General features: G+C 43.3%; 1 protein-coding gene across 1 annotated transcript in view; it reads right to left on the bottom strand.

The window, feature by feature from the left end:
- Positions 1 to 201: 201 nt before the first annotated feature.
- Positions 202 to 26,897, bottom strand: part of gpc5c (glypican 5c) — an 81,313-nt gene continuing 54,617 nt past the window's right edge. Inside the window, exons 7-9 of the mRNA XM_076144933.1 lie at positions 25,695 to 25,815; positions 16,343 to 16,484; positions 202 to 2,526 (exon numbers count right to left, since the gene is read on the bottom strand). Coding sequence (XP_076001048.1) covers positions 2,351 to 2,526; positions 16,343 to 16,484; positions 25,695 to 25,815 — 439 coding nt within the window. The 3' untranslated portion in view covers positions 202 to 2,350. The remainder of the gene's footprint in view (positions 2,527 to 16,342; positions 16,485 to 25,694; positions 25,816 to 26,897) is intronic.

Here is a 26,897-nt window from a genome sequence, read left to right as displayed (position 1 = left end):
CACAATGTGGCCTCCTCAGAGTCTGTTATTCCCTTTTCATAACAGTGGAGGAGTGACTTGTCTAAAATGTCACACACCTTTTGTTAGAAGCAAAGCACATAACTGTAGTTTTATTATCTACAACAAATTCCATTATTCAAGGAGAGGCGATCAAGAACCAGCAGAATAAAAGAAGCTGAGCGCATTTAATAGAGCTCGGCTACACCGTATCATACTGATACAAAAGAGAAAGAAATGCAACAAAAACGTATGGCAAGTGACTCAAAGTATGTACATTTATACACATGCTAGGGTGTAGGGTTATAAGTGATCTGTGGTGCACTGAACACCACTCAGAAACAAACCAGACATAGAGGAAATTGCATAAAGTGACATTTCTAAACTGCCAAATAAAAACCTAATACATCTATAGTCATCTTTATTCTTCGTGAGCTGCCTGGCTTCACTTCATTGTATGACTGCTTTTAAGTGCAAATAGTTAAACTTGACAGATGACCCATTTTACCTCAGGCAGATATTACCCACTTAATAGCAAAGTAGTGAAGAGTTCATTGATCCAATTCGCTGGAGGATATCTGCCTCTTTTCTTACATGACAGAGAAGACAGTGGAGGAAGAGCTATGACTGCTTTTAGATACATGTAAATCCACACTCAGCTTCAAAATCTGTGTAACTTTGAATAAAGGCACAGTCATTTTAAATACTGTATCAGTCTCTGATCATACATTCACCCCTCTCTTTAACTCAGGCATCTGTAATCCCACAAAAACATCCTCGCTAGAAAGAACAGAAGAAGCTTTACAGAGGCCAGCCATTGTAGTAGTCTCATATTTCACTGTTTGTTGAACAATTGTTACTACTTCCAAGAGAAAAACTATTCTGATTTGTTCATTTTCTGGGTTATAGCCTGGACCTGGATGGAAAACATTTAGTCAGCCATTAGGGTTTGTGGGAGTTAGGTAAGGCAGGTAATTTCTTCATGGATGTGATGGCAAAGCAGACCAGAGAGGGTGCCATCTCTTACTAATGTGGGTAAACGGACATTAGACTTATCTGCATCATACAATTTTGCTTATTCCGAACAGCATTCCAGAATGACAACACATCTTCAGTCCATGCAGGGGAAATTCCATGGAGATTTACACACTGGCGACTACTGTACTGCATAAAACAACAGCTGCACTCAACATTGTAAAATATTCTACTTTTCTATATATATTAATATACATAATGTAACTGGTTTGAATCTGAATGTGTGGGTCCAATCATATCAAAACTTTAATATCTCGGTAGGTCATACATGCATTAATGTGCAATTCATCAAGCAAAACCTGGATGCACAATACACATACGTAAAACGATCAAATATGGAGCAAAAGTCCAAAATAAAGTCCCGTTTGTCGTATGCTGTGATAGGCAAATTTCTTGATTTATTGATGATAGAACCCTTTATAGGCGTTTATGCGTTGCTTTCCACCGTATGCAACGGAGTTCATTCCAAAGCTAAAGGGAGAGAAATATCCGCTTCAGTCAGTAAGAGCTTCATGTTGGATAAGGTTCATCATCACCTCACACACACCATCAAATCTTTCCACCCATATATACAGTTACATACTATACACACCTAGTTTGTCTTGTTGAGCCGTGCAAATGCGCTCATACTCCTTCCTGTCAAGTCATGACACTGTAATCTCTGCTTTCGTCCAATGCACCAGGGATCTGTGCATCTGTGCGGCTATCATGCATTCGTTAATCATTGGAAAAATAAATGTTTTGAGTTTTCAAATTATCTTGATTTGACTGCGATGAGGAATTGGCCAGAAAAATAAAAGGATTGTTGTATCTGAAAAATGAAGCTGTGTGTATATGAGTAGATGTCTCTAAATGTGTGCAAGCATTTGAAAGTAAATTCAGTGCGACGCAGTCCAGCCCAGCAGAGTGTGTGTGTGTTTGAAGCAACAACCATTCGGGCCGCATTGGTGTCTCTGTACACACACACACACGCAAGTGTAGCCGGCAACATATACAGAGCAAACTGGTCGAAGCAGCAGGCGTTTAACTTTGTACGTAAATTACTGTGCATGGGATTAGCTTGTGCAAACGCCCACACTGGTGATGAGGCAGGACAAACAAGTGCCCATCTACAGTCTCCTTCGTCTGCACCATCGTCTTCTTCTCTTCCTCAACCATCAGCTTTTCTTTTCTCCATCCTCACCACTCCTTTCATGTCGTTTGAGGACAGGATGTACAAAAAAAGTGTATGTGATATGTGTGTGATGACATGAATGAGAGTTTATGTGCATGAACATTTGTCTGTGACTCGGCAGAGGGGGAGGGGCGGTTGCTTGCATTAGAACAGGGTCCACTGCAAGGAAAGTGCAACGAGGAGCAGTGCGAGGCCCCAGGGTCGTGGCGAGCTGACGGGCGGCGAGGCCCCTCTCACCCTCACCACAGGGTTCTGGTGTGGGACGTCACCCCCGGGATGTCTCTCTGCAGGCTCTCCCTCGCTGGACACATCTGTGTGCGCTGCAAGAGGGACAGAAGAACACAAGCAGGAGATGAATGGTTGGGATTGTTACCGTAATCACGGTAATCTGATCACAATAACCTCGCCTCCCTTCCTGCAGATTTCCATGAGTAGGGATATAAAAATGATGTATTATTACAACTAATGTGACATCATCTACATAAGAGGAGAGTAGTGATGTGCTTCTTTAAATCAAAAGCCGTCATTATTTCATTTTTCATGAACAAAAATTAAATAGTATTTTTCCGCTCTACACACACACACACACACACACACACACACACACACACACAATGATAAGGGGGTCCCCTGCTGTCCTATCTCAAGCAGTAAATGATGGACAATACTGGCCCTGTCATTACAGCTATTCAGAAATAAATCAGCCCAATGAGAGGCAGGTCAGACTTTGTGCATTATTTTATCACAGATCAATCAAACACAGGGACACCCACACAAACACACACGCACACGCACACGCACACACACACACACACACACACACACACACACACACACACACACACACACACAGAATTCCAGTCTGTTATGGTCGACCTAAAATCAGAGGGAAATTGATTCCTTCTGCCCATTACTGATCCTTCTTTCCATCTTTCCGTTCCTCCTTTATCCACAGAAGACAGATTTCAGCCCAGCCCAGCTACAGTATGTAAAACAATGGATTAGAGTGGGATTACAACCCACCGCACAGCAGGTGCACCACACAAACAGACGCACCCCCAGTTTCCAATTAAGTTAGTTCCTTGGCCCGCATCGGTTAGTCAATATAGGTGTTATATTTTCACTTTGCACCCACGTGTTGGGAGTTTAATAGTTCTCTGAAAGCATTGTGTGAGTGGACAAGGAGGGAAGAAGGGAGGATGTAAAATCAAGGACTGAAGCCAAAGAGAGAGGGGAGGGAGGGATGGAATGTATACTGTGTGTGTGTGTGTGTGTGGTGACAGAGGGTAATGCTCGTTATCAGTGCCAAAGCTCGGTGTCAAAACGTCTCTTTAAGCGGTCACTGTCACAAAACCAGGCCAAGTTCACAGTACTGACTCTAGCCAGATTGTGTGTGTACAGACTGATCTGTCTGGAGCTCAGCCGTCTCGTAAAAGCTTCAAGTCTTCTCCATACGGCGACCTGGCTGTCAAACAACTTGGTAGGCAGGTGTGGACTGAAGTACTAGACATTCTATTATAAACGATCAATATTACGTCAATATACGTCAATATTATATTAATGCAAGAATAATATAAAGGCTGAACTTCTTCCTTCACACCGAGCATTGACCACAAATGTAATTGTATTCTTTCACAGAGAAAGAAATTGCTTATCAACCCAACCCTCCTCAGTGTGTGTTTGTGAATGTGTGAAATGGGGCTGGGCAGCTCTCTAGGGAGACACAAGTGTATCCCGTGCCAATGGATTTTGTTGTTCCAGTAGACAATAGACAAAGACGTCGTTTATCCTAAATCAGATTGCTGTTATTGTTTCAATGGAAATGGGCTGCATCTCATCAGGGAGATGTCAGAAAGGAACAGTCCAATGGGCCAACACAACACTTACACTGCTCCACTGCAGGCTAACAAACTAATTAATGGAGCTCATCTTTGCCAGAACAACAAATTACAACATAGAGAAGAGAACTGCCAAATACTCGATCAAAGTATTTGGTCCACCCAACTATTTAATATTTTACCCTTAAAATATTATCCTAATATTAACACACACACACACACACACACACACACACACACACACACACACACACACACACATGCTGTATACACAGCATATTGTGTATTGGCTGCTTTATTTCCAATATTCAGACGTGAGAAGATGGAGTTCTTACAACTTGTGGCAATTTCTGTTATGGAAGCACTGCGAGTTTTGTGACAGTAACCTAAATGTAAACAAATGTTAAAAGCACACTGCTAGAGGGCTCTAAAAATGACACAGTGTTGCTTTGAGAATTTTTTAACAAATTAGAGTAGAATAGAATATCAATACGATTTTTGTCAGCAAAGCGCTTAAGGCAAAAATGCAAAGTCAGTTAAAAACATGGATGGGATTAATACGATTCTGTTTTTTGCTGAATACACATGAATTGCTGCTCAATCATCTGGGGAGGGGAAGAACACCCTTGCATGGAATGCTTACGTGGATTGTAAGACGAACATTGATTATTTTGCTACCATGACTGGAAAGAGTCAATTTTATTGCCTTAATCTAAGTTGGATCAAACAAATAGAGTGGCTATCCTGTGTCCTGACAGAGAAACACCACGGGCACGAAAGTACTGCTGGGACAAAATACTAGAAACGCCTTTCAAAGTCATGCAATCCAATAAAGAAATCAAATCAACTTTATTATCTTCAGATTTATTGCAGGCCTGTACTGTTGGCCAGCATTGGATAGTGCAGGTGTTTCCATTTTCCTTAGTGGACGTGTTTTGAGACGAAAACGTACACACACGTCCATCAGAGCACGCAACACCTCCAGACAAAAGGAAATAAAAACTGCGAGGGCAGGGGCGATAAACGAAAGTGATGCTGTTATAATAACAATAATGAGACAATGTTAGCAGAAAAGCCGTCGTTCATAAGCTGGCTCAGGTGTAAATCCTCCAAATGTGGTCAGAGAACATCAGAGAGAGCAAGTGACGCAGAGGAGGAGAGTGTGAAAAATGGCCACGGGTTACAAAATGAATAAAGTACAACAATATTTATGTTGGCTTATCTGTTTGAGGATGAATATGCAGTGTCACTCATACAAGGCAGATGGAATTAGTCATCTTGAGCAACTTGGATGCTACCCGACAGCACACGAATGAACTATGAAATATGTTTTCTACCTGCAAAGCGTTTGCTCAAGCTGTGAAAAGTGACGCAAGTAAAAGGATGAAGGTGATGGCAGAGACAAATAGGACCAAAGTATTCACAGATCCGATCATGACAGATAGCTGCAGACCTCAAGTGTGTGAAGATTTATGTAAATGTTGTGTCTGTGCCTGATGCTGTCAAAACAGGAAGTGGTACTTTGTTGTTAATGCAACAGGATGCAGGGTGTTGATGTTACCCTGCAGAAGTAGCTGTTTTACTGTTCCTCATGAGCAAGTTCAGTTGCCTGAAACTGTTACTGCTCCATGTTCAATGACCTGGATGACTGAGAATCATCACAGACGCGCAGTCGGGCAGAGGAGCCAACACAACTTCACCCCCCCGTTAACGAGGGCGGCAAAGTCTTCTGCCACTTTGTTGACCTCTAGATCGACTAAGTGTGTGAGAAATGGACTTTGGTGTGCACTGCCACTAATGCGTCTCCAGATGGGTGGACTGTGTCATTTGTAGAAAGCCTCCATTTCCCCCTGGCCAAGAAGCACAACAGCTGCTCCTAACGCGGCTGGCCACGGCACCGAAGAGGTGGACCTCAGACGCTGGCCAAGGAGAGGGAATGATGGAAGGGGAGGGAGAGAGGAAGGGAGGAATAGGGGTTGGAAGGTGAGTGGGAGGAATAACAAAAGCCCTGGCAATCATTTCTATGGACAGAAAATGTGAAGGACACGAAATTGCATGGTGGTTCCTCTGGGCAACCACGACAGTTTTTTGTGCTCCTGCTCTCTGCTCTCTGCTCTCTTTCTCGGTCTCGCTCCCTCTTTCTCCATCTCTCTTCCACTTCATTCAGCCCTATGCCACTGAGATTAAATCCACAAATTTGGTTTCAAACAATGAACAACAATCATCCCTCTGTCCTCCACTGATATGATTTTGTTTCTCCCTCTTAACAAATTCATAGGCAAGTCGACATGCAGTATGAATGCACGCTGAACACAGATGGGAAGGTTTTGCTGTGTTTCTTAGCTGCACTGGGAGAACTTGGCAGAGAGTTTATTCAGGGACAGATCCAATAACTTAACCCAGGAAACTCTGGTCAGCATACATGTGTGTGTGTGCGTGCATGGCACTTTTATCTGACCACTGGCTACGGAGCTATAATCCAGTGAGGAAAAGAGCTATTATACACTAGAGCTTAGCAAGTTGTCACACTATCTGCTATGTATTGGAGATGACTCGTCGCTTCACCATACAGAGAACTAGTGCGTAGCCACAGCAAACATACAGACATATGTGTGCTCAGGACCTAATTGCACGTCACTTTGTTCAATGCACCATGCTGTCCACAGTGTACTTCTGCTGGATTCGCATGTTTTGACGTTAAAAAAACAGCCATACCGGTTGTTATTGCGGAATCTGTCCACCGCAGCGGAGGACAGCAGACAATGGCGGATGATATGTAGTAATTTGTGTGGGATAAGAGCCACCGCTTCCTGTGCAAATCCCAGAGAATCTCAATATCAAAACCTTCCGTAAACATAGGAAAACTTTGGCCTTCGCAGTTTAATACATTTATTTTTGGAAATGGCGAGAAAAGCATGCAGGAGGATGTGGGTTCATAACTCCACGTGTCTCTTCGCGAGGTTGCGATGACTCTCATCACTTATGTCTTTGTTGTGCAGAAGTTGAATGAGACACTCGGAATCCATCAGCGTCCCACAAAGAAATCAACATTGGGTTTGTCTTTGCAGCTGCGGTACTCTTTCTACCGCAACATGAAAATCCAGCACTACACTACACGCTATTGTACAACGTCCCTAATTTGACTTTGAGTGTGTAACAAGCAGGATTTGACCAAACCTGGAGTTTATCAGCACCTGTAGCAGCTGTTATTAAGAGGGCCAGGAGGTGGAGGCTTGATTTGAGGCACATTGAGGGACATGGAAGAGCTGGGTGGAGGTCAGTACTTTATCCTCCTTTGGCTGATGGACCTGTATTTGGATCTTTCTAGGTGTGGTGGGTGTCTTCCATTAAAGAGAGGTGACCTCTGTCTCAAACATAAACGCTGTCTGAATTTTGCAGCGTGACAATGGCATGATTAGCTGCGCCCTCCCCCCGCCTTCCCTCTCTCAGTACCGCAAGACAAGCGGCTGAGTAATGGCACCGCTGATTTGCTAAATCAATCCGTATTTGCTGTGAATCAAGACCTTTATGCAACAGCCAATGTCCCTGCGGAGTGGACCGGCTCAGTGTCTTCCAGTGCACTAAAGCCGGGAAAATGACATGTTCCATTAGTCTCTGTCATTAACAAGGATAGAACATTCTCTTGTGATTCAGCCCCACATGTGACCTTTAGCAGATGTTTGCAGGGCTGCTATCTGCCATCCATCCCTGTGTCCGTGCAAGCAAAAGGCGAACACACAGATCGAACAACACTGGGGAACAACTTGAGTGAGTATGAAGCCCAAGTGGTATTAAGACCTCTTTTATTCTTGGTTTAAGTCAGAATCAGTAATGTCCTATAATGTTATTCTGACAGTCCTTTGCAGACTTATAAGGGACCGCAGGACAGATCTTGGTGTCTGTGGATGTTCAGCTTCCTGACGCTGTTTCCTAGGGCGAGAGAACGCTAAATAGCTCCCTCACACACAAACATACACATTCCCCCCAAAACAACACCATTACTTATTTCTTTTCACACAACCTTTATGTTACAAAGGAGGAAAGAGAATACGGTTTGCAGAGAAAAGGAGGACGGATTCATCAACTTCACCACTGGCCATCCATCTCTGTGTTTGTGCGGTTCCATGTCAGGAAGGGGCACCTCTCTCCTCAAACTAATCTCCCTATTCTGTATTCTGAGAAACACATTCATTCTGTGTGCATGTGACACACACCAGCAACACACACACACACACAGACACACACACATATGCAGAGAGATTCTCTTCCCTGGGAACTATCCCACTGGTTCACAGGCAACCTGTACAGGGAATCCAGGGCTGGTACAGGGTCTCTGGCAGGACACTCGGGGAGACAAAATGGACATAATACAGGGGCACCAGTGGGGTTCACATCCTGGCCTACAGCTACCCTAGCAACAGGCGTATCAGCATGGCAACTCGAGAGCAGGGATAAGTGCAATGGAATCTCCCCAGTTCGTTTCTTGGCAGCTCTGTCCTATAAAACTCCTTGGCAAGATTAAGATTTACTCCCCTACACACACACACACATACACACACACACACACACAAACACGTAAACAAATAGGCGAAAGGGGGCCTGGGAGGACCGTGACCTTGACCAGTTGGTACGACAAGTTTCGAGCCGGAGGGGAAGGAGGAGAAAAGCAGCCTGTAGGGAGGACAATGGTTACAGACCCTGTACATCACACCAATGTCTCTCTCTCACACACACACAGTCTCATTTGAATGATATCGCACCTGAAACTACCCACAGGTGCACACACACACACACACACACACACACACACACACACACACACACAAACACCAGATGTCTTATTGCATTGGCACAAGTCGAGTTGTCCTTCTAGACAGGAAGGCATGAAGGACACAGTGATAAGCTCTCATTCATATTCACTTTTTTCTCTCATCTTCACACACACACACACACACACACACACACACACACATCATCGTTTCATCATCCATTAAGGCCTAAAAGGAGTGCACAGCAGGTGCCACTTTGTGCGTCTCCTGCCACACAAACATCTGACACGCTGACATGCAGTGTCATTTCTTTCAACCATTTCCTTGGAAACTGATACAGAATTCTGAAGATGAACACTTCAACCCCTCCCAACGCTCTCTTCCTCTTCCTCTCCCCCTCCTTCTCTCTCAATGTGAGTGTGAAAAACACAATGCAGCATACACTGGCAGTGTGAGCTTGTTGTTACTGTCAAGGATCGCTAAGAGTGAAGTCCTACTGAGCTGCTACTGGTTGAAGCAGTGAAGTAAGATACTGAGGGTGCAAGACAGCCTTCAGTTTAGCCATGTGACCAGCCTCCTCTGAGTGTAATGGATCTGAAGCCATGATTGCCGTCTCAACTTCAAAGTGTTTTAAGAAGTCTGTGTGTGTTTTAATGTGATGTTTGAATTTGAGCAAAACAGTTTGATGTAAACACGTTGTTACTTGTGGTACTGGCTCACTCCCTGTCCCATCTGAAGTCGGCTGAGGCAGTGTGAGGTCAGCGCCCCACCCACACTCAGACTCCAGCTTCCAGGTTCAGGTCTAATTGCCACATCAATTATAGATAAGGGAGAAGTGCTTTGTCACTCTCACTACTGTTCAATAGGATCGACCTTTAATGAAGTGACTTGGCTGTCCAACACTACACACACAAGGGGGGGCATGCACTCCCACTTCAGGTAGTCAATACAAAAATTGGCTTGTTGCAACCAACTTCCATTATCTGACCACTCGTGCAATGCTAATGTGCGCCATGGCTTTGCTTTAAAACAAAAGTTCAAACCTGTGCGTTACCACTTGAGTTTGAGAGAGAGAGAGAGAGAGAGAGAGAGAGAGAGAGAGAGAGAGAGAGAGAGAGAGAGAGAGAGAGGGCCCCTGCAGAGTGGGAAAATCCCACTTGTATGTTTATGCTTGCTCTTCTCTGCCTCACCTTGTCTGTTTTTCCCTCTGCATTCCAGGCTAAGCTGAGACAAAGAAGGTCAGTCTCATCCCTTCTTATCCCTCTACTGTATTTTTCAATATCAGTGGAATGTCTGCCTTTATTTGCTCAGTACTCTGTTACAGCTGGAATGTCTGTTGTATTACTAGCCAGGACTGGGCTCAAGGCTCTGAGGGAGTCAAGGCGGTCACTAACTCAAAGTCACACACACTAACTGCAAACAAACTCTGAGACTAAAAAGCCCCTACATGTTCTTGCATTATAAGATCACACAACAAGGTGTTTTTTTGTGTTAATGCCAATTTGTGGGCAATTCTGATCTTTGTACATGAAGTTACATGCTTGTTGTATTATTTTATGTTCCTCCATAAGCCTGTGAAGCTCTAAGGCTTATGGCTTAACACTTCTCAGAGTACAAACAAATACACAAACGTACAATTCATTCAATCAATGAAACATTATAGTAGGATAAGTGTGTGTGAGTAAGTGAGTAAAGACATAATGCCATGTCAGTAAGTAAGAGCTCATTGTCTTCACGTGGTTGGAGTAACCAGGATTACTCACTCCTTTGTGTGTAAAACCTGCAATACAAATTGCTCAATGCCACATTTTCAGTGAACTGTTCCTGCCACTACTTCCCCTTGTGTATAAGCTGTTGCAACACCAGCTTCTTACCGTTTCCTAAAGGTGTGCTGGAGTGGCTCAATCATAAAGGCCTGAACGATACTGCTAGGACAGGAAACGATGATGCCGGCTAATGAGGACCATTCTCCTCTGATGACAGTGTGCCTAGGGAGCCCTTGAAGCTAATATGCTCTCAAACCTCAAACTACCATAAAAACCACAGAGTAGAATATGCCAGACGAGTCAGAAAAGCCGATACATCGACTGCAATAGGAAGTGGATGATGGGATAACAAGGGCTGGATGGGCCAGTGGGAAAATGGGGGACAGTGGATCACAAATGTGGATGTGATACAGTGATTATCATTTAACAGAACATCTGTCAGCCAGTTTAAGTGCTGACAAAGGGGTCTGCACACATATTAGTCTAGATTATGATGCCCATCAGTGTTCTGCTGTAGTGTGTCATTCTCCATGTTCATTTAATTAGGAAAAGGGAACACTGATTCACAGCGAAGACAAATATTTAAAATTCACGATTCATGTCCCTCGCATATTGAGACACACTGCATCTGTAATGACTCTGCATATCTGAGTGAAAACATGATTCTGGTCGAAAACATCCATCCACAGATCAGCCCATCTCCCCCTTCAGCTGTCTCTGATCCTCCCATTACCTCTTGTCCTACCGCACTCTGCACTGCAGAGCTTTGTCTTATCCCCTCCAGGTTCAGATGAAAGGCTAAGGGAAATGGCAGTCCTGCAGCTAATATCCGCACGGGGACACAGCCACTACATCTGCAAGCCAGCCTTCCTCTGCAGTCCCAAGGGGCCATGGCTCAGTCTAGCACCTCGGCTGTATGTCTGTTCCTCTGTTCCTCTGTGCCTCTTGTTCTGTAACTAACCACCTTGAGATCTTTTCACATGACACAGCTTCATGGTGTTATTTCAACTGCTGCCAAACCTTCCCGCCTCCCTTCCTCCTTACTTTTGACCTTGTCGCCCCTCTGAGGCTATGACCTAGAGCACGTCTCCCTTAATCTCTGCTGTTCTCTCCCTCTTACATGTTTCCGACATGAAAGGCAGGTGCGTGCTGGGTTGAGGCGAGGAACAGACCATAGTGGGCTGTAGTGGGCTTGGGACTGATTCTGAATAATCCTACTAACACTGAAGTAGAGTGGCCATATCCTGCCCAGGCAGCCATTCATGTCAAGTATGCACTTCCTCTGCCAGGGGGAACAGCTGTGGCACACCTTTGTAATCTTTGATAAGAAGTTCTCTCGATGGTTTGGACAATTAGGTACAACTACATCTTGGGACCATAATAGGCCCTTATATCCAAATGAAGTCCCTGCATTAACAATCAGGGTTCACAGCCTGTCTGACACTATGGAAAGAAAGACAGAAATGTGGTTCTACAAGTGCAAAACCTAAAATCCTTCTGTCCGTGCGTAACAAAGATACATTTATCCACAATCTTGCCAAATTTAGATAATTATATTCCATGACAGGTTGACAAAGCAAAGCAAACATTGCTTATGGATTTACGCAAACAGACAGCTTATCCACTAAACTTTAGCGGGGTGTGTGAGCAATGCCGAGGGTGTCTTCACACTCTTGATGAGCTCACCAGCATTCCTGACAGATGGTGTTTGCTACCAAAAGAGAATTGTACTTTCATGGCTTTATGCCTCACACTCTCATTCGCTGCACACCCCTCTGGCCCAATTGCAGGAAGTGTTTATCCATGCATTTCCTTCTCCTCGTCCTCTGAGATGGATAACCTGCTTTCTCCCCCCCCTTTTTTGTGTTTTATGACTTTGCACACTTTTGCCAGGCGTATTGCTTCAACGGCGGCACAAAGAGCACCGGTCTGCAGTCGACACAAAGGGTGGAGCAATGAGAAACTAATAAAATTGTTTATCTCCCACATTCCAACTCAAACTCCCTTAAGTTTTCTGGAGAACAAAAACAAAACTTGAAATGTTAATATTAGGAAAAACAACGTGGCCTGGATTCGGCATTGTACACTGTGCTCCTGATGTGATCTTGCAAGAGGAGAGAAATAATGGTAACAAATGTCCTCCATTTGTAGACACTTAGTACTGTGTACTGACACCCAGATCTGCTGAGAGGCTTAGAGTCTGTCAGTAAGCAGACTTCATGTGCCTTTATGGTCCATACCCTCAGTCCCATCTGATCCGATAAGAACGTCTAATCCCAATTATCTTTAGCCATTACCTCAGATGCTTCACTTATTTTTACTTACAGTTAATGTCTGTGTTTTCAATGCAAAAGCGTTCTAATGTCTTTATCATTACTTTAATTATACTGTGCTTGTCTACCATTATCGCTCAGATGAAGATCACATTTCCAAATAGTTCACTAACTTTGTCTTGGCCGTGTCTGTTTTCTGCAGTTCTGTGCGATAGCCCGGCAAAGACAAGAGTGCACTGCTACAGCAGAAGGCTCAAACACGGCTGCTGGATGTCTGGAAGCAGACAGACAAAGCGCTCTTCTGCCTTTCAATGCAGAGACATTCAGCGTTAGCTCCTTTCTTTTCCTAAACATAGATTTCTGTGAAGAGATAGTCATCTCAACTGTCACTGCGGGTCTTTTGGTGGTGAGTAGTAGGTTAAAAATGAATAGGTCCTTCAGAAGGAGCAGCCATAAGTCTTCTGGCTTTTGCTGTTAATAAGCCATAGTCACGCCACAAAATGTGCCACGGAAGGGGCCCTCGTAGCTGCAGGGCAGAATCAAGACATGGTTCATTAAAGATTGGCTGATTTATTCTCCTGTCCATGCCTGTGGTCATGGCAGTCTGTACACGACCAAGTCCGGTTTAGCTGGCACGTATGTTGGCATGTACGCAAGCATGTCTCCAGGCGAGAGGAGGAGTCTCTGAGACAACATCAAAACAGGCATGACGTCATGCAATCAGACTGCACTTTCATCCAAAACTGGAGAGAAAAGTGGTGCTTGTCTTTTTCAATTTTTGCCAGACTGGCTGTTGTCTATGCAGCAGCTCATCTTTTTCATCTTTTGCCAAGTCAACCATCAACATCCTGCTCCACATTCACAGCACAGCCTTTATATGGCTACCCTTGGGTTTAGCCGCCCTTTCGTCTCTGATAGAAGTCCAGCATCAAGAATCTGTATCTAAGTTCCTCATCATACCTAGAACGTGACAGAAGGCCTGTAATCTTAGGCCCTATGCATGCACCTAATTCTTTCCTAATTGCTGCTGCAGTTGCATCACTTTGAATGATGGGAGCAACAGTGAGTCTGTTCGTGGCAGATTAGTACCGTTCATTAGCTCGGTAATGAAGTCTGTCTCTTAGCAGAAGGCATGAACAGTGGGCGGTCATGCCCCCTTTTAACACGGACCTCGGGAGCTCTGCCACGCCGACACAGAAGCAAACAAATGCGCAGGCAGACGGAAGGAGAAAATAAGCCTCCAACCCCTGCAACACATTACCGCCTCACCCTGTTAAAGCCCTTTTAATGGATGCCACATTTGTTGTTTCTATAGTCGACTGTTAAGCAAATATTGATGTAGCACATATGAACGTGCTGATAAGATGCCACTGAGAACTGGCATTACATCCAGTTAAACTGCGGATAAAAGAATGTACTGTTCACTCATTATCTTGTATAGCATAACAGTGGATGAAGCAGGGAGACGAAAACTTTCCAGATCATTGCATTAATGTACATCACGCTAACTACCAAACTATGACTCGCCTTTGATGTGAACTAAACCGATCCAACTTGTTTCATCTCATATATAAGGAATGTAAATTTAATTCCATTAGACATTCACAACCTGTAAGACAGAAAACAGAATAAACAACTCCAGTGGAGACACAGATGGATAGACGCAGTGATGATCAGAACAAAAACGCAGCCCAGACACCGGCCCATTTACACAAAGCACAAGGGGGAGTTACGGTCATGACGGTCAGTGTTAAGTGGTCTGGAAACATCTCACAATGTCCTATTGGAAAGAAAACCATCTCGTGTTTCCAGAGATGATTTAATGATTAAATGAAATTTGAAAGCTTCTGTTATTGAAATGTTTGTCTGATCTTCTGAGCCTCTTTATCCGGAAAGAAAAGAAATCTACCTGCCGTTTTCTCTTTTTCTTTTCACCACTTGGGCAGAAACAGGCTCCCAAGCTGCACTGTTTGGTGAAGGAGAGATGTTTCAAAAGCTGCAGGTCGGCTTTAGACAGGCAGCAGAGCTCACCAGGATATTGATTTGTCCTTTGAGGGGAGCCTAATGGTTTTTGTTCTGTAAATCTCTGACAGTGTTTTTTGATTGATTGCACCCTGCTGTTAGGACACCAGAGCTGGTGCAAGAGCTACAGGCCAAGCTGAAATGTTGTATCCACATCACTGGGAAGAGTGGTGCATAACTGGGACTGAATAGCTATCGATTGGTATTAACTGCATTGTTGTGTGGATGGCCTTTGATAAAGCAGCGGTAGTTTTCGTGCTTTTGTCATATTTCACAGGTGTGTTTCATTGCTTCTTACAAAATGTGCTTGTGTAAGTTTGTCTCAGAGTGAAATAAACAAGGTGCACGTACAATACTGTGTTTGTGTGAGTCAGCATCTGGTATTTCTGCTGTGTTGCACGCTGGGAATCCAGCAGGGATCTCATCATCGAGTCTCATCTCAGGTTCCCATTTCTTGACGGATCGTTTATCGTGATCAGGCCACGTAATAAACTATAATCTAACTGCCTGACCCGATGTTGCTGTTATATAAAATGGTCTGTTATATAAGATGGTCTCTGGGTATGAATTGCTATGTATTACATTTATCAATACAGAAGATGTTGGAAGAAAGAGTTTAATACGTGTTCCTGCAACAGCTTAGAGCTGATGTTGGAAGATGTCTTAACACATCATTAGGCCCAGCTCTGGGATGTGCAGTTATAAGTCTGCTGAATGGAAGGAAAACCTTTTACTCTGCACTAACCTACTTTAGATTCTCCACAGCGTTGCTCGGCCTGTATTCTCCTCAGAGAGCAGATGTTGCAGACAAAACAGACCCGCTCTGTTACTCAGCCACTGTCAGTTACATCACCGGCCACAGACAATCACAGATCACCAGATCAAAATAAAAAAGAAATCTATGTTCCTCGCCTGTGGCATAGACGCACATCCTCAAGTCTATTGTTGTCTACTTACAAGAACAACAAAGCTTCACACCAGATGCCACGTGTTCCAATGTGACGCAAGTGGAATAAGCAGCCTGATAATTACAAATGATTAACATGCAGCTTGTTCAAGAAATTCTCCAATTAAAGCAACATGAACACATTTGAAAACATATTTGCAAGATGTGAAAATTAGACTGAACAGCGACAAATGACGCATGGAGAACAGAATAAAAATATACAAGGAGATGTTTGAAAAAAAAAAATCCATTCTGACCAAAGGGGTGAAAAGCCTTTGATGGTTCTTCCCATGGATTTAAAAGACTCTTCACTTACTTTACTTGCCATTTTTAGAATATCTACACTCGATTTGTTTACTCTCACCCACTTGAGTCAAAGATGCACCACTGGGAATTCACACCATTCTTGTTTTGAAAATTCATGGGAAGATTATGTTCAAGTTAAAGGCGAGCAGATGGTTTGTAAACAGGAAGACAACAAGGGGAGAACTATGTGTATATGGGATGCGTGTGTGTACTCACAGGTCTTGTCTTTGCCGTCTCCTGATGCTTGACATCCATCTTCGTCGTCACAGTCTGTGGCGCTGCCCTCTTCTGTTTCCCCACTGCCCAGATCCTCCCATGGCTCCATCTGACCTAGTTTTGGAAACTTCTCCTGTGTCTCCTGGACCACAAAGACAGAAATGCAACACTTATTACAAAAATATACAGAATATTCTCATTTATGCGTCACGTATTCACACATTGTTGAAACATTGACTTAGTGAAACACTTTCATTGTTTCCTCCTATTCAGCATGGGGCCTACTAATTGGATCACATGCTGGCACCTTCCTGTCTTCCATGATCATGTTTGAAGAGGTGCCTGCTCCTCCTCCTCACACAACAACTAATAACGATGTGATGCCGAATGCAAAGAAACGCTCATTAATTATAGATTTTTGGAATTGGAAATTTAAGGACACAAAAATACATTTGACAATCCTTTTCAACACACACAGTCAATTCAAGTCTACACACGCTATCACACATTCATGAGAAAGCTAATGGGGTCAGTTCTGGTACACAGCTGGCCTTCATTTAGATGAAACAACCACTAAAGGCATCTTGAAAGGCGAGTGGGAGGAATGGGTTTGAGGCTTAAAGTGTTGAGGAATGACTAATATCATCGCAATAAACGCCACTCAAGCGCCATTTCACTAGTTGTTTACAGCAGCGGTTCTCAACCCCTGGTCCCTGAGTGACCCCAGCACTTCACATTTGACACCTCTTCCCTGCTTCCAGAACTCTATTAGCTGGACACACCTGGTGAACTAACCTGACAACTACTGATCCTGTTTTGCTACAACTTAATTTTACAGTTACAGTAGTGTTTACTGTTTATACTTCATGGGACCAGCACTCACTCAGACCCGATCTAATGCTATAGTGAAGGGTTACGGGCAGCCAGGACGCAAGGAGAGACGAGCAGGCTGCTGAAGACTCAAGCGAGCCCCTTTAGAGAAGACAGCTAATGCATCACTTACTTCACAGAGAATGTGAAAGCCCTTGTCGACGATGAGATTGTTTGGGCTTTTATGAGCTCCAAGTAAAGTAAATGTGAGCAGTATTACATTCTGGTCATTAATATGCATCTTACAGGAACAGACTGTGCTGACCAGTGCTTTGCTATGGGACACATAACAGACACACAACAATAGGGATTTCCTCCCTTAGGTGTTTAGTGCTGTATGCTCCATACTGACCTCTACTAGTTATTCAACTACACATTTATCGTACAAGAGCGTACTGTTGCAAAGAAGCAAGAGGGATTAGTTTATAAAAAATTGGATGATATTGTAAAATAATGTGAAAGAGCTAAATAAGTAAGTTTGAATTGAATGTATTAGTATTTTACCGCTGTATCAATGCAGATGTTTTAGAGAGAGATGAGTGAGACACTAATAAAAAAAATGGAGAGAAAAGAGAAGTGGAGAAATTTTCCCTTGAGTTTGAACAAAAACCGCAATGAACCTAAAACCCTTTCATTATGCAAAATAACTCAATAAATTCAATAAACATTTCATGAGTTTGTGAGGAAACACTAACTACTTAACAGCTGAACATCCGGTGCAAAGGCCTTCCATATAACAAGCCTGCATATTAACACCAATAACTGTGCTATTCAGGGTATGTTTTCACAATGTTAATTAGACAATCAAGCACCGTCACCCTGGAAACCAGTGACACATCACCGCAGCATTTTTAACTGGCTGCGTAGCAAAGCAGTTAAAGGATTTCCGAAACTAAGGACAGGGAATTTGATATTCTAACAACTTATTTGGCCTGAGAGCGATTTGGCATCCCAGTGTGAGTTTGGAGGACTTCTGAATGCTTGTATGCAGCAGATCATCTTTCTCTGCTGTCTGGTTGAATAATAATAATGTGTAGTTGCTTTCATGACTGGCTGTGGGTCTCAATGAGCGTAGGTATGCTGTTGTTCAGACCATCAGAACAGGAACAGAGGCAGAAATCACGTCAGGGAGCAGTTAAAGCACATTAAAGGCTCAGATGAGGAAAAACGTAACAATAAAGAAATAGATCAAGACTATCGAGCAGGTAGGGTGAAGCGAGCAAGAAATCCTGCCAACTCATCCCCCATCACTCCCTTTTCTGAAGTATTTCTCATTCAATGATGATGTAGTAGGTTTGAAATCTCACTGCTCTCAGCTCAGTGTGTGTGTGCGCTTGACTGTGTCCTCCACACAGTGAAATGTGCACTTTCAGAAGTTGCCAATGCCTCTCTGAAGATTTAAGCAGCAAAGCCTGGCGTGTGTGTGTCTGTGTGTGTATGCCTCAACCAAGAGGGGCGGTAAGGATTACAGATTACAGTTGCTTGGGAAAACAGAAAATTTGACTATATAAAAAATGGGGTATAAATATTGCAACAGTTGCAGTAGTAGTAGTGGAAGTGTGTGTGTGTGTGTGTGTGTGTGTGTGTGTGTGTGTGTGTGTGTGTGTGTGTGTGTGTGTGTGTGTGTGTGTGTGTGTGTGTTTGTGTGTGTGATTGATGTGGAAACCAGGGTCAAAGTATGAGTGTGTGTATATCAGTCTACATGCAAATTTCCATCTGCAATAATATGTAATCAGCTCATTACTGGCATCTGGCAGAGACTGATGTGGATAGAGAAAATGAAACAACTTCAGAGGTAAAGTCTGCAGAAGTTCTGTAAACTTTTTAACAAAAAATCTTTAAATTCAAGCTCATAGTATTTTTGTGTCTAGGATAAACATTAACTGTGTGTGTGCGCGTGCGTTCGTGTGCGTGTGTCGTGTTGTGCTGTGTGTGTGTGTGTGTGTGTGTGTGTGTGTGTGTGTGTGTATGTGCGTGTGAATACGTGCTCTTATCCGTGGCTTCAGAGGGAATGGCTGCAATTCTCTCTCCATCTCGCACTGCCTGACTGAAAAGAGACAGCCAAGAGACGACAAGGAGGAGTGTATTTTCCAAGAATGCGTGCAGAGAGCGAGAGAGAGAGAGAGAGAGAGAGAGAGAGAGAGAGAGAGAGAGAGAGAGAGGGGAAGAGAGAGAGAGAAGAGGAAGACTGCAAACAAACAAACAGCAACAGTAGATTGCTGCAGTGCTCAGCCATCCCTAGCTGCTGGATCTGGAAGCAGATATGATGGATTGTTTGTGTGGATTAATGGTGCCTGTTATGGGCCAACTGGTCTCCAGACAGCTCTTAATTAATAGAGAGAGTTGGACAGGCAGATACAGCAAGTTCTGTACACGATGGCATTTGTTGCTGTCAGACACGGTTCCTTAGTGAAAGCCTGCATTGCAATCGACAACAAGGAAGATGAAATCCAAAGCGTAGCTCTCTGGACGACAGACAGCTGCTGCGGTTAAGAGATGGAACCCAACACAGACTCTTATCCAAACCTGACAGGCAGTGCTTTTGACCGTAACACACTTTTGATCGTCCACACCCTGTGGACGATCAAAAGTGTAATTCTCAACAGATCTCTGGCCACCTCACAGTTAAACACACACTGGATGACGTGCAGGCACTTGTTCGGAATCATGTCAGCATTGTCTCCATACGAGTGTCAGTAAAACGATTTTGTTTTTGTTAACAGGGGCGTGGACGCACTCACTCGCAGCCGTTGCTTCACCGAGAGACTTACCGAGAAGTCTGACTCATGCTTTGAAAACATTTTAAACAATAGCAGAGCCACACGCCCGTGCACTGCAAGCTCCAACATGCTGACTGCTTTGTTAACCGTTAGTGACACTGTATTTGGCTTAAAACCCGCAAGGGCCTCATAAGCGAGTAACGACAACGCGCTGAAGAGCTGTCCCACCCTGCTCCTGTCAGCCACTGACTGCAACAGACTGGGAACATGGCAATGTGTGTGAGGGTTAGGGTTAGGGCTAGGGTGTGTGTATGTGCTGCTACCTGGCAAGAGATTCGTTTAGGCCAGGTTCCGATTGCAGAATTCTCGAAACCCCTAATCGCTTAACTGTTCAGAATACTGTTGATTCTATCTTATGAAGCTGCAGGGTGCACGCGACACGATAAGGTGCACGAATCACGACATCTACGCGGTAACGGTGTGTGCAATCTGGACAGAAAAAAAGCTCAAAAGGAGGTGGAAAGCCAGAATGTTGAGGAGTTGTGTTGTTTTTGTGATTTCCAAGTCCTCTCATGCTCTCTCTGGCTGCTGCTCACTGCCACTCAAACTGCAAGAGCATTTTAGATTTTGTGTGCCGATAAAGTCAAACATTTCATGTGCGGCGCCTCGACTCGGGACACATCTCAGAACTGCTCAGATTCAGTGAACGTTGAAAAGCAAGCAACTTGGGGCTATTCTCTTAAATCGGAAAAGTTTGTCTTTGAATAGAAAATGAGCAAACTTAAGAAATCTGTGAGGCACTGGCACCATCGCGATCATCATCAATGCCCATCATCATCCCATGCGTGATCTTGCTTGAGAGTTGCTGCCATATTCAATAGACTAAACAACATAGATACATTTCTAAAAATCGTCCCAACAGGAATAACTTCGCCTCAGGAAATGAAAATCCTGTCCTAATTTATATTTTCTAAACATATAAAGGCACAGGAGCCTATAATCCTTGCTGCAGATAGATTGCTATGTGGAGCCGTGATATGGTTTAATCTGAAGCACACCTCAAATGAAAAGCCACTTTCAGTACAGAGGCTGACCTTTAAAACTATGTGCCACAAACACACACAGGTCATTTTTTGTTTTTCTATGATTAAGATGTAATCATCTTGGACCTGGATGGAAAATGGCAGAAAATATGACCAAACATGGAAACAGTCGGTCCACTGAATAGTTTCATTGATCTCATTGTAATGCGAAAAAATGTTATGATTGAATTTGAGCCTGGTTTCATAAAGTTTGGCTGCCACGTTAACCAAGTTAAGAGTCCTGGGTATAGCCATGTGTTGATGTATCGTTGCCACAGCAGCAGCAGCAGCACTAAAGAGCAATAGAGCTCCTGTGAAGGCCAGTTCCATCATCTTCTTCAAGTGGAAAGAATCTGTCGCCTCCCTTTGAAGGGCAGCCAGCTCAGCCTGAGCACTTTCTTTATCCCTGAATTTACACTCATTGAGCTTTGCACTGTGAAGCTATATTAAAATCAATACAGTGCAAACATCACACTCAGCCAATATTATTTGAGTAGTTTATGTCTCATTTCTATTTAAGAAACTAGCTAACAAGAGCAATCTGTAACTCTGAGTTAATCCATTCATTGAGCATTCTCTCTCCCTCTCTCTCCCTCTGTCTGTGTGAGTGTGCATATGTGTGTGTTTTCTGAGGCGGATTCTGGCCTGGCTGCACCAAACTGCGCAGCGAGGCAGTAGTCAATCTCATCAATCACACATACAACTTGCACTCACTGCTCTGTTTTCCTATGCTGGAGTCTTTCCAACTCCCCAGCCACCGTCCACCTTCTCTAATGATGTGTGTCGCTGAGAGTAAGTGAGTGTGTGTATGTGTGTGTAAAAAACTAAGCGTGCGAATGAGGGTCTGGCCATTCTTCCCTCAGTGTTACATGTTGCCACTGATGAGATGAGACACATTTACCAAATTGCATATTGACAAACTGACAAATGATCTGGTCTTAATACTCCATGTGGAAACAGATAGACTATTGTAAAAGGATCCCCACCCAAAACCAGCTGGGCTTATGGCCGGGATTCAAAAATCCTCTTTGAAGCATTAATCGTCCACATTAGCAATATTTACAGGCAGAGAGGGAGAGAGAGGGGTTAGGGTTAGGGGGTGAGGGGATAGTCCGAAGTGAATCACACAAGGGAACGCCGTAAACTTGGCCGATTCATTTAATGGACCATTTTAAAGGACGTACTTGTCTTGTCATGCGTTGGTGTGTTTAGTGTGTGTAAGTTCATCTTTGTTCCCACTCTGACCATATTAAGTTGTAGCTGTGCATCTCTGTGATTTCCCCCCTTCCTTCCCACCTTGCCGGGCCGCCGGCTGCCGGCTTTCTGAGCGTCTACAAATCAAACAACAACCCACTATCTCACCAAAATAAACACACACACACACGCACACTCTTTCCGTTCGTGTCTCTGAGTACTTTGAGAGGAAAATGTCACGGCTAGATGAGAGTTCAGAGTCTGTGATACAACGGCAGCAGTTTCCCCAATCCTCTCAATGTCAGAGTGCCCTGGGATTAACTACTACAGTCGGCACAAAACACACACACACACACCCACACACACACACACACACACACATACACCTCAGCCTCACTAATGCTCTAAATGAACGTAATTCCAACAGAAAATGCAAAGATGTTATTTGTATAATGTCTGTAATATTTATATTGACTTTTCTCCGCTTTATACAAATATGGCACAGTTGAGTCTCAACATCTCTCAACTGTTTCCCAGCAAGAAAAGCTCAGAGCAGCTGCTGTCCCACCACAAAACAGATAACAGAACAAGACTTCAATGGGATGCTCATGTTGCACCGTGTCTGTTGCCTATCTACATAAGCAATCGTTGGCCAAAACATTCTAACATTCTACAGTTAAATAGAAAAAAAGGAATATTATTGTAAAGCAGCTTTGGGCAAAATAGAGACATATAGAATATAGAAAATGCCTCTAGTTGGGCTCATTAAAAGTGCCCCTGAAAGAAGCTAAAGAGTTTAAGAGTTTTCTCAGTGCTGCTCCATTAAAAGAGACTAACCAGATAGTACATCCAGATGATGCTATGTTGATTTAAAGCTCACTGTTGCAATTTCTAGACGGAATTTGCCATTTGCCAGGATCATAAAAATTAACTTCAAACTTATACCAATTAGGGTAATATCTGGATTTATCAAACTCTGTAGCTCAGTTGAATATTTTAATCGCGTTTGTATAAATTCTGAAGGTTATCATCCATAAACCCAAGGTAAGTGAACCCCTGTGGATACTAACTTCTCTGAATGTATCTATGAAAGTGAAAAGCTGCCATTGGTGGTATTATGCACGTAAATGAAGAAGACTCATTCATAGACTCCCTAGTTACTCAATCTCAGCACCACCTTACACCATAATCCATAGATGGTGTCTGCACCAAAAGATATATCCCACATCAAACAATATTTTGCATCAGTGAAGAAGTCTGTGCTGATTGAACCACAATTAACATTACACGCTGCACTGAGGATGCCCAGTAAAGTTTGTTATTTGTAAAAGGATCCAGATGGGCTTGTCAAAACTAACTGCAAATAAACTCACTTCGCAGACTGACTCGCCCACCTGGAGGATTCTTATATAATGGGCCTGTCTGTCTAACAGCATCTGCCAAGGGCTCCATTGCAGGGATAGAGACAGAACCGGGGACACTTTGGCAGGTTTGCCCACTGCGTCTTCATTGTGCTGTTATAAAGATTGTTCTAAAACATTTCATTACGGATAGAAAGTTACTTCAGTGATAATTTGATTTAAATTAAATTTCTTTAACCATCCGGCTCCTCTGAATACAGAGCAAAAAAAAGAGAAGCGAAACAAAGAGAGCATTAAGCAGACGGAACAAGATGAGGAATTACATGAAACTTGAATATTAATGACTCGTCAGTTTAAAAGTCATAATCTTTGTTTTTGTTTTATACTATATCAAATAAGAAGCTAAAATACCAGTATAAACCTCAAGAACCACAGCTTACAGATACACACACTGCATATTTACATTCACAGATGTTGCTATAGCGTCCAACCCACTCAGAGCTCTGTTGCTGTTCCAAGCTGTCAACATAGTTAGAACCACCTTTTAAAACATCAACATTGAGTATGGAGCAAAATTTGGGGAAACCTTTAAACCTGTCAAAGAGCATGAGCAAACATTTCGGCATTTCTGGGGGTTAACATGTTGATGCTTACATGGTTTTTGAGTAAAAACGTATGTATAAACAACAAGACACAGGGTATTGTTGCACTTCTATTTTTTTCACTTGTGTAACTTGGAAACTGTGTCACATTATGCAGTGTGACACTCTCCTATGGGCTACCTGACATCACACCAGCTCAGCCAAACTATGACACCTGGTCGAGACTCAAGGCTTTTCAACCCTGTAAATGTCAACGGTCGACTCGACTATGGCGTTGCCGTGACAACGGGGCTACTTGGGAGCCGTCGTGCACAATGGGATGTTTTGGTCTGACAGAAATGATCTTGAGCTGTCAGGGGCAGACATGTGGACAGGCTATAGGAGAGATATATGGGACAAGCCAGATATACGATACGTGCAAACTGAAGAAAATGGGTGATGGAGGGAGAGGAAGGAGGGAGATGAAGGTGCGGAGGTGTATGAATGAGAAGAAGTTAGGAGGAAAATGAACAAATATCTGGAAGAATGACATTAGAGGAATGGAGGCACAAATGAGAAAAGGGCTGAGAGATCAAGGAGGAGGATAACATCAGCAATCGAAAAGGCAGTGAAAGGAACCAGAAAATAGTGTAAAATAGGGGAATATAGGGATAGAAAGTGAGAGATTGCTGGTGTTTTTCTGTAGGCATAATTTTCAGGGCAACAAAAGGGCAGACAGGCTGAGGGGAACTGAATCCTGGTCCGTTTGTCTCCTCAAATGGCCTCTAGGGACTTTGTGAAATGGCCTTTTTCTTCCCGGCCCCTTTCAGCCCTAAACCCCATCTACATGACAAACAGTGTCACTTTGAAGCTGCTGGTGTCATCTCTGCTTATCTGTCATTCATTCTTGACCTTTTGCTCCCGCCTCTCATCTTTCCCTTTTTTCTATTCAGTTATTCATTTCTCCACGTCTCCCTTCCAGCTTCTATCGTTGTCTTTTATCTTTGATTTTCTGCATAGTTTTTCCAACATAGAAGAAAAATGGCAGCACTTCCTGTTATTATGTTATGGTTCACATGAAGTGTAAAGTCTTTTCAGCTTTGTTATTTCCTATCTAAACACTGTTGGTTACATGATAATTCAATTAATGCAATTGTTTCATCTAAACAAATCCAAACAAAACATCAAATGTGCCTGAAATGTTTTGAAACTCCCAAATCATCTGATATTTTTATAGTTAAAAATAAACCATCAAGTAAATGTTTGTTTTCCCATGTAATCATTCTACCCACTGTGACACTTTGCGCTCAGCAGTGTATGATGTGCTGTGTGTTACATGAGCATAATGAAACAAACGAGTCAGTGTGTATTTGAGATACAATACAATTTAACCCTGAAATGCCTGTAATGCTGCTGATTGATAAGGGACAAACAGATGAATAATCAGGGGAAAGAAATAATAACTTCAACAAAAGTAAGTTTTGTATTTTGTGTATACAGTAAATGGGGGAATGTCCTCGTATGCTGTGCAGTGACAATCGTACCTGGTTGAAGTGCTCTAACCTCTCCTTGACCTCAGCCAGGACAGGGTTTGGACTGCGAACTTTGACCTCTGGATTTTGCCTCTGGGCATGAAGACCATTTCCGACCACTCTGCCAGTATAGCTGTAAGGGAGGGAAACATGTCATTAGTGAAAATAGTGGCCAGTATTGAGTTGATGATGATCATAATATGAGCACAGTTAGGATGTCTGCATTCACAGTAATGACAACCGCAAACTCCTTCAAGTTCATTTTTCAATTCATCATCACCCAGTCATTGGGCCACGATTGTGTAAGTATAGATTTGAAACGGACCAAGACCGGACCAAAGACCAGAAAGCCCTGCATGCGGAAATTAATGACTGAATAGTTAAAGTTCCATCCATCCATCCCATTTTCAAATTTCAGTCTTGGTTGAAATGGCAGCAGAATAAGCCAAGTGGTGTGACAACCCTCCCCCCAGCCACCGCTGCCTAAAACATCTTCAGAGAGGATTCAGAGGTTTTTTCCGGCCCAAATGGAATGTGTAGTTCCTGCCCAGGGGTCGCCTCCAAGTGACATGCACCTGGATCACCTCCACAGAGAGCCATCCTGGGGCAATCTCTTCAGATGCCCAAACCAAATTGGAAATTGGAAACTTCACTGGAAACTAGTTCTACTCTGACCTCTAGATATCAACTCCATGTCCTTAATAAAGTTGACTCTTTGTAACATTCTGGCCACTTGTATTCATAACCTTATGGTAATACGTCATGTCTGCAACATCTACCACTTATTACATTGAGAGCTTTGTCTTTAAGCTCCGTATAGTGTTTACAGTCTGGTGCATCACCCCATGACATCAGATTATATTATTAAATAATTTGTCCTACAATGGTATCAAAAATCGTTTGAAAGTTGTTTTATATTGTTATAAATCTTTCATGTGAGGGATCTAAGAGCAATGGAAATGAGGGACATGCTGGCAACTACTCAAAAGATGCTTTCCTTTTAAGTGTTCAGCAGACAGCGAGAGGCACTAATGTGATTACGGATGGCATCAGTGAGATTGTTGTAAGGAGGTGTTTGTGTGTATGCGTATTGGTGTGTGGCTGCGCCTGCACAAATTTGTGTATTTCCACGTGAATATGAGCGGAAGCAATCATAAAAGTGCTGAATCTCTGGCCTGTGATCTGAGCAATGTCTCGATAAGGTCCGTGCTCCCT

This window comes from Genypterus blacodes, unplaced genomic scaffold (genome assembly GCF_046128005.1).
Source record: "Genypterus blacodes isolate CSIRO-AG114 ecotype Tasmania unplaced genomic scaffold, CSIRO-AGI_Gbla_v1 ptg000029l_1, whole genome shotgun sequence".
Lineage (NCBI taxonomy): Eukaryota > Metazoa > Chordata > Actinopteri > Ophidiiformes > Ophidiidae > Genypterus > Genypterus blacodes.
This window is presented reverse-complemented; position numbering and strand designations above follow the sequence as displayed.